This window comes from Protopterus annectens, chromosome 12.part0 (genome assembly GCF_019279795.1).
Source record: "Protopterus annectens isolate FY-2018-M chromosome 12.part0, PAN1.0, whole genome shotgun sequence".
NCBI classification, from domain to species: domain Eukaryota; kingdom Metazoa; phylum Chordata; order Ceratodontiformes; family Protopteridae; genus Protopterus; species Protopterus annectens.
This window is the reverse complement of record NC_056746.1, coordinates 401,023,726-401,038,629: the sequence shown is the minus strand read 5'-3', so window position 1 is coordinate 401,038,629 and position 14,904 is coordinate 401,023,726. Positions and strand designations below refer to the sequence as shown.

The following is a 14,904-nucleotide window of genomic DNA, read 5'->3' as shown; positions in this document are numbered from 1 at the left end:
TTTATCGTCCTAGCCCCTGGAAGAGCACATTACTGCTAAGTCCTCAAGAAAGCAGGCTGACTCCCAGTCTGGGAAAGATCACATCTTGTAGGTACCTTCTTCTACAAGCTACTAAACTAAAATCCATTCCCATATTTAGCTGAAAGAGTAATAATATGATGAACATGTGACATGAGATCTCAGCCTTCCCATGCCCCTACCCATATACCACATTGTCCAACAAAAAATGTAATAATCACTGCTACTCTGAAAATGGACCCAAACACTGGCAAAGCATCACTCCACCAGTAAGAGAATAAAAAAAAATAAACATCACTTGCTAAAAGAAGCAAACTGTATCTGTTTAACAATATTGTATTGAGTCTGAGGCAGATCAGGAGGGGTAGGTATACCTGATAATGGAAGGAGGCACCAGGCTGTAGTGATGGTTGGCTGCATGTGAAAAAATGCAAAACAATTGTTATAACTAAGGCTCCTTTGCAACAGAGCCGAGATATTACATATTCAGTCTAAACAAACTAATCCTTCTTTTAAACATATCATAACTTCATATCTCTCCAATTTCCTTCCTAATCCACCATCTTTCTATTCCTTACTCTGCTGGTACTAATCCGTAAACTACTATGCATAACTACTAGTTATTAAGTATATATCACACACTATTCTGTCTCTCTTCCAGTATAAAATCTCTTCTTTAGGATCCTTACTAACCTTATAACCTATATTTGTGTGTATACACACTATCTCATGTCTACCTTTGGTATTTTATCCATTGTTTACACTGCAATATATATTTTAAGTATCTGTTTCAAATTATTATTACAACCTCTGATTATTTTAATGTGTTGTGTTACAGCCATCCTGAACCTATAGTGGATATACTCAAAATAAGAAATTCAGATGTTGTTGTTGTGTATTTCAGCTTTTCCCAGTTAGGGGTCGCCACAGTGGAACTCCGGTCCGCTAATGATTGGCAGTAGACTTTTACGTGCCGAGTTGCCGGCCCTGACGCACAACCTTCAACGAAGGTACGCCCATTCACACATGTCTCCACACAGAAGACGCTCTAGCTGAGAATCGAACAGGACAACATCTTACTGTGAGGCGACAACGCTACCGCAGCACCACCACCGCAGTTAAATATATAAATTATATGTGGGCAACTAGACAAGGCCTGATAATAGCAGATCTAACAGCTTTATTTGCATGGTATGCATTTGAAGGGTCTATATTAGAAGAGCGAAATTCAGTCTTTCGTCAACACGTAAAACCCAAAGTCTGAAAACAGCAAAGTTACAGAACAGCAATTTTTTTTCCCCAGGGAAAAAAATCGCTGGGCTGTTCTCGGGACTTTGCTGTTTTCTCCACTGTGGCGCGATCTCGGAGTTGGTACATTTAAGTAGGGGGAGTGTGGAGGTCTTTATAATTTTTTTTTTTTTTGGAATAACAATTTTTTCCCCCTGGGGAAAAAAAATCACTGTTCCATAACTTCGCTGTTTTCAGACTTCGGGTTTTACGTGTCAACGAAAAAGCATTCGCTCTTTCGTCATTTCATTCTTCTAATATAGATCCACATTTGAAGAAAGTACAAATGAACAATAAATGCATTGTTTTTGTGTAACTGCTGTTACTTCCGTAATATAGTAATGATGGATTGATAGCATATGTGAATGAATCCTGACTGCAGCCCATATCTGGGTTAAATTTGTGGCCTGGGAACTGGAGGAACTGGCAGAGTTAGGAATGATGATCTATGCTGCACAAATCTTCCCGGGGGTGGAACGTGAGGGAACTGTGTTTCTAGGGTGCTCATCTCATTAAGAAACTACAGTGGATACTTGAGACCTGACCAGAAGCATCTACTTGTGTGAATGGCCAGAGCTGCTTGCAGGTATGTCAGCTGTGAAAGTCAGTGGCAAAAAACCCACCTGTGTTTACTGTTTGGATGGCAGTCAAGTCAGCAGTTGAGTCTGAGTATTGAGTGGTAGATGGGCATAAGGAGGGCAAACCTCTACTATTCTGGTAACAGCAGCAATAAAAGGAACATAAATAAATTGAAAGAACAAGACCAAAATGTCCACTAATCTCAGCTGATAGGTGCATAAAGGATGGCTAAAACTGTCCATTCTCTTAACCCTTCCATTCCCCTAACATCCACATATCTCAACCTGCTTGAATAAGTTTGATTTGAAAGCTATGCTTTTTTGACTAGTCATTCCAGTTTTCATCTGTGCTCCCTATAAAAAAATAAAAACTTATACAAACCCTATTTTACAAGATCCTCTCTAAATTGCTACCCACAGCGTCTGTATTGTCCTTCCATTTTAACTGTACTTACCTATTCCATAACCACACTGTAAGTCAGTATCATACTTTCCCCTTCCACCTTTGATTGAAGTTTATATGACCAAAGGGTTTTACTTTCTTTAAATCCAGCCCCCATAAAATGACCTCATGACAATGTATCTACACTGAGGATAGAACATCAGATTAACAGAGTTTCTATAGAACTATATACAATTCTCAAAGTGCAGTTACCTTTTACCTGCACAAATATCAAAGAATAATGGCTACCTCCTCTTTTTTATTTTCTTCCCAGAGCTGACCTCCCACTGCCACCAACTCCTGTCATCATTTATCAGGTCTACTGGACCCATCTTAGCTCGCCCTGAACTCAAACCCACCAACAGCCAGGAAAGGCAAGGGCATCTAGCATCATACTGTGGTGAGGGAGTTTGCCCTAACCCCCACCATTCAGTGGAAGCCTTCAAATTCTGCAGTCGCTGCCTTTGGGAGGTGCAGGTGCAACCTCTTAACCAAGAAGTATACTGCCTTCAGCATGGAGCTTGCTATACTCAACTCTGCAACAAACCTAGGCTGCTTCCACCATGATAGGTGAGCAGACATCATCTACTCATTCTCATCCTAGCTTACCTGGCCCTTCCAGCACTCATGCCATTACTGACACATGTGTTGTCTGGGACACAGAAACTTCTTTATCCATTGGCACCATAATAGCTACCAGCATCTACTTCCTTTTGAGTCTGTCTGTGATGCTTCACAGGGAGGCATCTAGGAGGCCTTTTCACAAGATTCCCAAGCCACCTCAGCTGACTCATCTCAACATGGAGAAGCAGTGGCTGGACTCAAAGGTCCCCCTGGTTTACCAAGCACCGAATTATGACAGAGTCAATCCAGCTACTCTGCAAAGGACCCTAATTGCTGCTGTTTGCAGTTATATCAACCTTTGGTCACTATCAAAAGTACATAACAATAGGAGGGGATGGGGACACAGACCAACTGGTAAATTAAAAGTTTCATCCTACAACTTAGGTCTTGCTTTATTACCACAGTCTGGTACAATACCTGCAGAACAACCACCAAAGCATCCACCTACTGGTCAGCCTCTCAATTCCCAGTACCTTCATTCATGGACAAGACCTCAACATACTTAAACTTCTGCACCTGAGGTATCTACTCCTGTCTCACCTGCAGACAGCAAGCCACTGCATTCCAGGGGAGGACGTTGACCTCTGATTTGGTGGTTGTGTTGTCCATCACAGCTCCTGTATGCTTAGCGACAAATCCTTTAAGTGTATTTTGGAGATGTCACTTGAAGGTAAGGGAACATCATCATCATCTGCAAAAGTAAAGCTGCAATCTTCACATGCCCAAACAGGATGCTGTCCAAACTTTGGCTGCATCTTGATATCCTATGAAAATTACAAAGAGTCGTGACAAGAAGATATGGCCTTGGTGGCATTCCCTGCTTACCCTCAATGTAGCTGACATAATACAAAGAATGCAGGCTCAACCTTCACTCCTCAAACACTGGAACCAAATAGCATGAACAGAGGCTCTGGGACCCCTTACTGTTGTAACACTTTCCAAAAAACATTCCAAGATACACAGTCATATACCACAATGAGATTCATAAAACAGATGTAGGTAGGACAGGCAAAGTCCCATGACCCCACAAGTGTATGTACATGGTTACATGCTGCCTTGATGTCGACAAAACACATGCGCATATTAGTGACAAACTTCCAGTATCAGTACTCTGGTGATATCTGAAGCCATTATGCTACGAGGAAGTGAGTCAAATACTGACCCTTCAATATTCCAGTAGTTACTAATATCTAGCTAAGTAACTCTATGCTAGTTACTACACTTCATGTATTTATTTATTTAACATTCATTAACTAGTTAAGTGAACAAGTCCAAGTACCCTTTTTAGCAATGACCCACACCACAAGGCAACAATATTACAAAACAATGACACAAAACACAGTACAGAACCACAACACATGGGATGAAGAATAACATACATAATGTGCACATTTGCATATCATCGCTGTTTGCTTAGTTAGCTCATTTTTCTATCTTCCTTTATAGCTGGGGTCCTACTAGTATGTCCATAAGCTTTCTCACCCTCCTGTGGAATTCTCAGTATCCCCAAGAAACTCTAGCTATACTAAATCTAGTTGGTATTTCTTGCCAGGATTAGCTGTCAGCCTGTCAAAGAAATCTATAAAATATGTCTCAAACATAAGTTTATCAAACTGGCAATAATAGAAATGTTGCCAGCATACCTCTCAACTGTCCAGAATTTCCAGAATGTTCAGATTAATGCCTCATATTTTTGGTCCATTCCACCTAAAATTTGTGTTTTTCTGGCAAATCACAAGGACTGAAGTCACTAATTAATGATGCACATTTGAGTCGCAGACTTCATATCCTTCAGAAAATGCATGCTAACACAAATCCTGTATGCCAGCAACTTTCTAAATTTATAAGAGCAAGATTTAAAATCTTTGTCTATTTTTTGGGGCTTTGTCCCCAGCATTTTAGGCTTTGTCCAGATTGCTTGCGCTAAGAGGTCGAGAGGTATGGTTGCCAGATATTTTGTCCTGAATACTGTACAGATGGTCAGTATGAAATGTATGCAATCTGTGGAAGAGGGTGACAGAGTATACAAATTCTGTTCAAAAGGGAAATATTCTACCTGGTGGATAGTAAAGTGGAACATTTTCATGTAAGTTCTGTACTGTTATATATATGACTGCATTCAGTGTTGAACAGCACTGTAGTTCCTTTATTTTACATAAACTGGATTATGTTATTTATTTATTTACACTTTATTGGCTGGGTCATTCCCAGTGGTCTCTTTTCAGGGGAGACACAATGTGATATTTATATTGACTTCTTGATCTCTTCATTAGTGTTACTACTGGTGTACACTTGGTTTTGCATTCTGGTATCGCTATGCTAAAAGTTTCATGTTGTGCTCCATTGTGTGTATCACCTCATGTATGAAGTATTCTTTTCAACTGTTCATCTTGCCGAAATAGAAATAAACAAATGCTTGTAATGAAACTGCATAAAAATTAATTGAAAGCGGTTCAATACAAAACCAGAACTGGTAATGATTTTATTTAGCACAGCATATGTGAATGGTTTGTTTGAATGTAGTTCTTCAAGGGGAAAAAAGAGCTGTGTTTTCAGGGGGCAATTTTTGAGGAGACATAGTGAAACCAATCTGACAAAATTTCATTTAGTGCTAAGTAGTACCCTGTAGGACCTCACTACTAGCCTGCTCACAAGAAGAGGAAACCTACCTACATCTCATAGTACCTTTTGTTTATTTTTTGAAAGAGCCAGTCAGCATCTTCAGAGTAGATGCAAACAATAACCATACAATAAGCAGGTCCTTTTTGGTGTCACGGCACCATGATCAATGAAACATATCCTTCTGTTTCAGGAGCAGAAGCCACATTCTCAGTGGGTGAGGCCAGCATACCAAAGTGCTGAGGAAAACTGTACCTAAATTATGCCATTTTGGCATGATATTACAGCTGCTTCTGACATGGAATGATGAATTGGTGAAGCCTGTATATGGTTACAGCTCCTTCTGTCAATGTAGGAGTCTAGCCTGTGATGTGCTGTTGTCTAAATATCTTCGTGGAAGTTGCTTCAGTACTATGAGCCACAGGGTATAAGGTGACAAAAGCAGATATTTCTGGTAACTGTGATTGCATTCAAGAAAGTTTATATTTACCACATCAGAAAGTAAAACAATATATTTATATATTGATAGTCACATTCAGAAATTTAAGATTATCCAGCTTTGCCACTATTGCAAATAAGTATCATGTCCATAGATGTTAATAATGCTACTCAATTTCACTGTCTCATAGGGTTTTTTCAACTTTGACTTGGAGTGCATGCAGAAATATGGAAAAATATGGGGGTGAGTATTTTGCTGTTTGTCTCTTTGTGTCTACAGCCATTGAAATTAAAGTACCTTACTGAAACAATGCAGGGCATGTCTTACTAATGTCTCCTACTGATGACATCTTTTTCTTTAGCATCTCTTTGCATGAGCTCATCACTGATGATGCCAATGCTATCTGCAAATATTTATAGTCACTGTGGTTAATGTCTCCTACTGATGACATATTTTTCTTTAACATCTCTTTGCATGAGCTCATCACTGATGATGTCATTGTTATCTGTAAATATTTATGGTCATAGTGGTTCCATATGAATCTAAATTGTAGCTATCAACTTTGCGCATGTCATACCTGCTTGTAAATATCACACATTTAAAAACATATATATATATATATATATATATATATATATATATATATATATGCTGTTTCTACTTTTGCTGCAAATTTCTGTAAAAACTCATCAGCTAGATAAAAATGACTTAAATATAGGGGTGGTTAAAAATTTACTGATGCAGAGTGAGTGCTCAGCTCTGTGATTATTACCAGGAAGGGAATATATATCAGATCACTTGCTGGGAAATTGTATATAATTTTTCTTCCTGTACTGCATGCCAAGTGTGACACCCGTGCCCTGGCCCAGCAATCAAGGAGCCTCATTCCTTACCACTAACACCAGTGAGGGGAATCTAATATAGGAGGGAAAGGATAACAAATACACACAGTAAAGTGCAATTTCCCTTAAGAGCACACAGAGATCACAGTCAGTCCAGGGCTGGTCACTCCCTTGCACTCCAGGTCCCCAATAAGACTCCCCACTGGTACAGCTATAGGGTCCAGATCTCAGCCAGCTGGGCAAGCTAAAACCTCTGTCCAACCAGTGCTTCGTGTCCCTGCCCAAGTAGCTGACACACACACACACACTTTGAGATAGCAGAGTGCACTGTTGTTACATTTTGTAACAGCATTTTTTCCATTTAAGACAACAAGCCTGTGGCTTACATTAATATTTACAAATAACAGAATTATCTATAAAATTCTATCTGGCTAGGCTGGCAGCCTTCACACCAAGCACAAACTGATATGTTACCACACTGATACATATACATTTATATATATATATATATATATATATATATATATATATATATATATATATATATATGTGTGTGTGTGTGTGTGTGTGCATGTGTAAATTGTTGACCAGATTGTAGGTTGACAACAATGAAAAATAACACAAATGCACTAGTAGTCAAATGCGCAACCACAGGAAGGTTGACTTCATGTTTGTAATAGATTGGATATATTGTACAATTAGGATGTCAACACTGAAAAAAATGCTCCAGTAGTCAAATGCAGTTTTGTACAACCACAGGAAGGTTGACTTCATGTTTATAATGGACTGGGTATGTTGTACAATTAAGGATCGTCAGTTGTACAATTAATCATCATCAGTCATATACTGGAGTTTTTTGCTGCTGTTGGAAAGGAGAGGAGAGAAAACGACAACAGACTCGTAGTTAGGCATTCATTTTTTGTCCTTTAATGCTGAAAATATCACTACTGAAGGAAGGCTGACAATGGGTGTGTTACTGTTTATTTGCAGTAACTGTAGCTGTGTTACCTGTGTAGCAAGTAGTTTGCCTAGAGGCTTTTAGGTGTGTCGTAGATGTCTGGGGTAATTTGAGCCATTAACTGTCTTGGAGTTTTACAAATCAGCATTCAGCGGAGAATAAGAATATGTCCTTTCCCCACTGTTGTACGGTCTTGGAATGAGTATATGTAAAGTGCATTTATATCATGTTATCGAAAGATGAAAATGGCGAATGCTATTTCATCAAACCTAAAATATCTAAACCACATAATATCAAACATTCAGAACAGCAAATTTTTTCCTTGGGAAAAATTTGTTATTCCGAAACACATACACACAACAGAAGCACACCTAAAAAACATCAAGACACACACATACACTTATAATCCTACAACTAACCCTACACTAAACTATACATAAACTACTATCTATCCACTTACCTTAACCCAAACCCTAACCCTAAGGTCCGTCACTATCGCACACTCACCTAACCCGTGCCCTAACCCTATTTCACTTAACCCGCCCCTAAACCTAATTCACCTAACCCGTGCCTTAACCCTAAATCACCTAACCCATGCCCTAACCCTAACTCACCTAACCCGCACCCTAACCCTAACTCACCTAACCCGCGCCCTAATCCTAACAACCACACAATCGCACACTTACCTGAACCCGACCCGTAAATCTCCACCACAGCACTGAAAATAGCGAAGCCACAGAACCGGCCAACCAAATTCTTTCCCTAGGAAAGAATTTGGAGTTCTGCAGCTCCGCTATTTTTAGCGTTTGATTAAAACGAGTCGATATTAGAACATTTGAAATTTTAAAACTTCGATGTTCTGATATAGACTCTGTAAAGTAAGAGGGGTGGGGGATGCAGCTCCCCACATGGGGGGGCCAGGGAGGATGCCCTTCTGTAGAAAACACTGAAGGGGTTCATGTGTTTTTACAATGTTTATTAGGGTAGTGTTCTTCTGACATGGTCAGTCATTTTTTTGTGCAGTCGATGAAATATGTAATGAATTCTTTTTTTGTTTACATTTGAACATTGCTTAGTTTACTGGAGATGCTCAGAGTTTGCATTCTTAGCCAGAGATCTGAAGTACATCTAAGAAAATCCAGGGTATCCTCTGAAACCTGCTTTTTGCATGTGTACTATATTTTACTGAACTGTTGCTTCATTTTTTCTGTTTTTTGCTGTTGTGACTGATTAATTCTGCACTTTATTTGCTTCTTCTACCTTAATTAGCATAGGCTAGATTCAGACTTGCTGAATCTAGACTGTTTGACATCAGTTGAGCACAAAAAACAACTATCTTACGTTAAGAAGGCCTCCCTGCAACCTTGTGGCAGAAGTGTGCAGCTCAGGACCCATCTGAGTTGGAGATTGCTGGAATAAAGGCTCTGTGAGGGGCTTTCCTATTGGTAGACTGTGTTAGAACTGTTTAAATTCACTTGTATTTAAGCACCGGGTTTGCTTGTAGCTGCGCACCTCTCAACAGGAGTTAGCAGTGCTTTGCATAAACGCAAATGCCAAGAATCACTGCTTTCCCTAAACACCACTCAGTGAAACACTCTCAAGCTTCCCTGCTGCTCTTCAGGCAACTCAGTTGCATATTGCTGCACTGTAGGCAGCTCAGCTAAGCACTGAGTAGCATCACCCCACTTTCTTTGCTGATTCTGTATAGATTTAAGTTCCCTTGTTAATCCCAGAGTAATAGCTGATCTTTTGCCCTCCCACAAACTGGGAATTACCTGCTACTATGGACAGTCAAGTTTCCCAACATTTCCTCTGACAGCTTGATTGCCATGGGCATCCTGAGACAATGTAGCAATTCTATCATTTATACTGATAACCACATGCTCCTAAAGCAAACAAATACAGTTATATGAAGACATGTCACTGTACCATGAAACTTGAATCAGTCCTCTCACGTAACAATAGACAAGACATGAAAAAGGCTGTTAACAAAACACACACAGCTCTTCACTTTCACAAGATAAAGTCTAGACACATAAACATAAACACACATATGTAGAGGTACTCAACAAGAGACTACCAAAAGACTAAAGACCTCCCAAGCACAAACAGCTCTCACATGCTGGTACACAAACAGAATTGACCAGTACACACAACAACATGCATATCAGTGTCTCAGCAATTAAGCCCCTAAGGCAAAACACTTCAAAACCAAACATCCTGGTTATAGGTGACTCAACAGTGAGACACAGAGACATCCCTCTCACCAGGCTGGACAAGGAGAAGGTCACGGTCAGCTGTATGTCAGGTTTCAGAATCCATCAAGTCACATACACACTCAATTCACTCAGCAGCAGTTACAATTATGACTCTGTCATAGTACATGTTGGAGTGACTGATTTGAGACATACCTTTCTGGACTATATGAAGAGAGACATGATTGATCTCTCAGATTATGTGTGCCAGGCAGGTATGTCCCTATCCCTAAGCAGCATTCTAGCTTCACCTAGGATGATGCCACAGTACAGACAAAAAATGACTGACTTCAACAATTGGCTTAGCTTCTGGTGTCACTCCAAGGGGACCCAGTATCTGTCAGCCTGGGAAGACATGGTCGACAGACCTCAATGCTTTGCCAAAGATGGCCTTCACCTGTCTCTTCAAGGCTTTAGGATATTGACAAAGACACTTGCCACTCCACCATAGAGCCTTTTTTAGGCTATGTCAAAACAAAAGTTCTCATGTAAAAAAATACTCTACAGACAAACTCAAGGTCATGCTGCTTAATGCTAGGAGCCTAAACAATAAACTGCACCCCTGGGAGCACTCATCAACTTCAAAGATGCTGTTGTCTGTGCAGTCACTGAGACTTGGTTCAAGGCCACAAATAGTACCTCAACCATGCAGGGCTGTAATACCTTCCACATATTCAGACCCCAGAATGAACATGAAAGAACCAAAGGTGCCGGTGTATCCATTTTTATTAAATCCAAATACACCTCATGACTGGCAAAGCAGTACAACTCTCTTGAGCTACTTCAGATCCAAATAACTATAGGTAAAATACCCTGCCACATCATAGCTAGCTACAGGTCCCCCACCATGAGCCAGGAGAAACACACCACCTACTTGGACTTGCTTGAAACTTTCAGTATACAGCCAGATACGTTGATCATGGGAGACTTCAACTACCCATCCATCGATTGGATGACTTACATGAGCGCAAGCATGATCACACTAAGGTTCCTGGACTTTGTTAAACCAAATGCACTGGAACAGCTAGTCTGCACCCCCACAAGAGGATCAAATGTCCTAGACCTAGTATTCACCAACATGGGAGGGTTACTGCACTACCCTGAGTGTGCTGCACTCCCTAGTTAAGTCAGACCATAAATCTATGTCCTTTGAAGTAAAGATCCAACCTGGCACCCCCACAGGAGCAAAAAAATGAAAAATTTCTCCAGCATAAACTATCACCCCCTAAGCTTTGATATAAATGGTTTCAAAGCCCCTGCTAACACAGGCAACAATGACTTATGTGCGGAGAGGTACACAAATGCCCTATACAGCTACTTAAGCAAATGTATTGACTCAGCAGTACCTGACAGGTGTAAAACCAGGGCCTCTCATAAAAACAAGCCACCCTAGTGGACTGAAAGTATAAATAAGTCATATAACAAAAGAAAGAAACTGATATCTAAGAACTAGAAGGAATGTACTCAACAAAGGAAAATTACCCTACACGGCCTAAACAAGCAAATCAGAAACCTTGTGAAGTCCTCTAAAGCTACTTATGAGACTAGACTGGCATCCCTAGCTAAAGACAATCATAAGGCATTCTTTACCTACATCCATTACCTCAAAGGGAATATCCACCTGTGTGCCAAACTTAGAGAATGGCACCACTCACATTGATCCTGAAGAAATTGCCAACCTGTTAGCAGTCAAATTTGGTGACAGCTTCACCCCCTGTCCCTATCAGCCATATCCCATAGCATTCCAAAAACCTGTCCTCTACTGATTATCTCCAAAGAACAGGTCATTCAAGCACTCTCCAAGCCAAATGTATGGCTTCCATGGGACCAGATAACATTCCAGGCTGCATACTAAATCTAAAACTAAACATAGCAGAACCACTTAGCTGTCTCTTTACTACAACCTGAGTACTGGTTTTGTGCAGATGGAGTGGAGAACAGCAACAGTAATCCCCTTGCACAAAGGGGGCCCATCAACTGATCCTGGGAACTATAGACCTATTAGCCTGACCACCCTTATCTGCAAGGCCATGGAAAGAATCATCATGGACTTTATCAGCCAGGACATAAGCAACCTTCAAACTCTTGACCCAACTCAGTTTGTTTTCAACAATGGTAGATCTTCCTTATTAAAACTGGTGAATTTCTTTGAGAAAGTCACCAAAGCCCTGGATGAAGGGAAATGGTACACACTGCCTGTCTTGGTTTAGCCAAGGCATTTGACACAATTCCCCACACAGAGGATCATTGAGAAACTCTCCTAGCTAGGTATTAATTCATCTGTCACTAGACAGGTAGCAAACTGGCTCACAGATAAAATGTACACTGTTAAAGTTGGGGAATCCAGTTCCACCCAGTAGACCAGTTACCAGTGGTGTACCAGAAGGATCTGTACTGGGGCCTCTGCTCTTTGGGATTTATTTTTCTGAAGTCAAAAGTAGGTGGCCTGTGGCTTACCACAGAACTAGGCACTATCATAAAGTCTCCCAGTGATATCAACAAATTACTGAAGGGACTGACACAGACAAATGATTAGTGCCTGGGCCATGGACTGAAACTAAACAAGAAAAAATGCCTCATTATCCTCTTTGGCAAAGAAGTAGCACCTGCTATTTGTGATGTTGGTGCAAGACTTAGGAACACAGGTTGATAGCAATCTAGACTTTGATATATATATATATATATATATATATATATATATATATATATATATATATATATATATATATATATATATATATATATATATATATATATATATGTGTGTGTATATATATATATATATATATATATATATATATATATATATATATATATATATATATATAAAATGCATATAGACCTGTCTATTGTCTCTGCTAATAATGACCCAAGAGTTGTAGCTGATATTTACTAGCTGTGGGCATATGAAATCCTGGTAAACTACTCCCCCTTTCTTCAAGAGTGCATGCCAGAACTGGTACTAGAAAAATGGCTTGTTATGCTTAGGTGGGAAGGAAGCATGCTGCTGTAGGCTGAGTTAACTGTTTAGAGCAGCATTGTTGCATTTGCTCTTTTCAAGAATTCTGCCCGCAGCATAGGAATACTGACTGGTTATAAGGCAATGGCACCAATGTGAGCAAACTACTGCAGTAGACTCCCCACTATACACATTAATATACATATAGGCTATTAGTGGTAGCACTACAAATTCTGTGGACATTGCCCACCCCCACCCCTCACCCCCGACCATTAATTGACCAAAAAACCTGCAAATGCTTTTAAAGGGTGTGATACACATTTAGTATTTGGAACAGACTATGAAATGTCTAGTTAAAGATTAGTGAGGTTCTTGGGGGACTACCCACTGAAACCAAAAGAATCTGTCACGTTACCCTAATAGGTAACCTGACAAATGAGGATATGCAAGCACTTAAAATATATTGCATTCTTAAGGTTAATTTCCACTAAAAACATAAAGCAAAAAAAATTATACTATTTGTTCAGATGCAACAAAAGGATGCATTTAAAGAGTATCACACTAAGGTAGTATGTAGTATGTCTTCAGTATTTTGATCCTCAAACCATTAGCACCAAGTTTGGTCTTCATTAAACAAAGGTTCAGCAAGAAAGTACACCACTGATGTTAGTGGTTTCAGGATGTTCTTTGGATATTAACTGCACATGACAAAATAGTACTGTTTCAACGAGTATGTCAAAATGTTGAGTATGATCCAAGATGGCCCAACATGTTAAAGTAAATGTTATTATTCTGGGTGAAAAATTAGTGTTCACTTATATTGATGACCTTGATGATTGGATGGGAGATAGGAAATTCACCCCAAGGATCACATCAGTTGCCCTGCTAGACAGGGGTCCAGGGAAGTAAATACTGTGGGAAGAAATAGTCATGGAATTGTTATGGCTAGGCTTGTATAGGCCCTAGGGCCGATAGCCTAGTACCAGCCTATGAACCTATATGTTCATGCCGGCAAGTCAGTAAAAAGTTCTACTTGAAGAAGAGCTTCTCCATTCATATGCAGTTTATGGCATAATACATAATAGAGCTACATAGCTGCAGCTACAGATATGGATTATAGATACATGGATAAAGATGTAAAAACATCTGTTTTTTGCCTTTGCATTTTAATGTTCTGCCACATTAGGAGCCCGCTCTGTCTGCTTAGCCCGAAGATTTTTGAGAAAGATGCTTGATTTGTCACAGAGAAAGTGGACAGTTAATGATTATGGAAACACTGGTCCTTGTAAAGTGTGGGTCCAAAGCAGCAAATGTTATGGGCACACTAGTATACAGAATTGTCTGTTGCTGTGTAGCCACCTAACATTGAAAGTGGGGAGATCAATTTAAAAAGCTAAAAGACCAGTGATGCATCTCCCTTCAAAAAGTGAGACCACTGGCAAGAAAGTACTTTCCAGTTTCTATAATTGTCAATATGAGATGGCAGCTGGCAAACTAAGTGTAAGTATAGTCATCTGACAGAAACAGCGACACACTGCTAGTATTCGGTGTTCTCCATTATCACTAGATATATTTGTGTAGGAGAGCCCATGTGGCTTTCACAAGGCCACTCAGTTTTCCATGGTGTGAGTTTTATTACACTGACTACATTAAGTTCATCAACTTAGTATCAAGTATGCATCCAACTCCTACAAAATGCAGACTTGACTCTGGTCCAGTCAGACCTGTAATATCTAATTTAGATTTTCTCAGTCTTGCTATTCTCCATACTGTTCAGGCCTCTTTGAGGACTGAAAGTTTTCCACATAGGCTAAAGCCTTAATTTTTTGTGTCCTACAAGATATAACTTCTCAAGGTGGCCTACTGTATATCTATCCTTTGCC

General features: G+C 39.8%; 1 protein-coding gene across 1 annotated transcript in view; it reads left to right on the top strand.

Annotated features, from left to right (window-relative positions):
* The window catches only part of LOC122816603 (cytochrome P450 3A56-like), a 262,199-nt gene that overhangs the window by 57,296 nt on the left and 189,999 nt on the right, over positions 1–14,904 (top strand). The window contains exon 3 of the mRNA XM_044089504.1: positions 6,198–6,250. Coding sequence (XP_043945439.1) covers positions 6,198–6,250 — 53 coding nt within the window. The remainder of the gene's footprint in view (positions 1–6,197; positions 6,251–14,904) is intronic.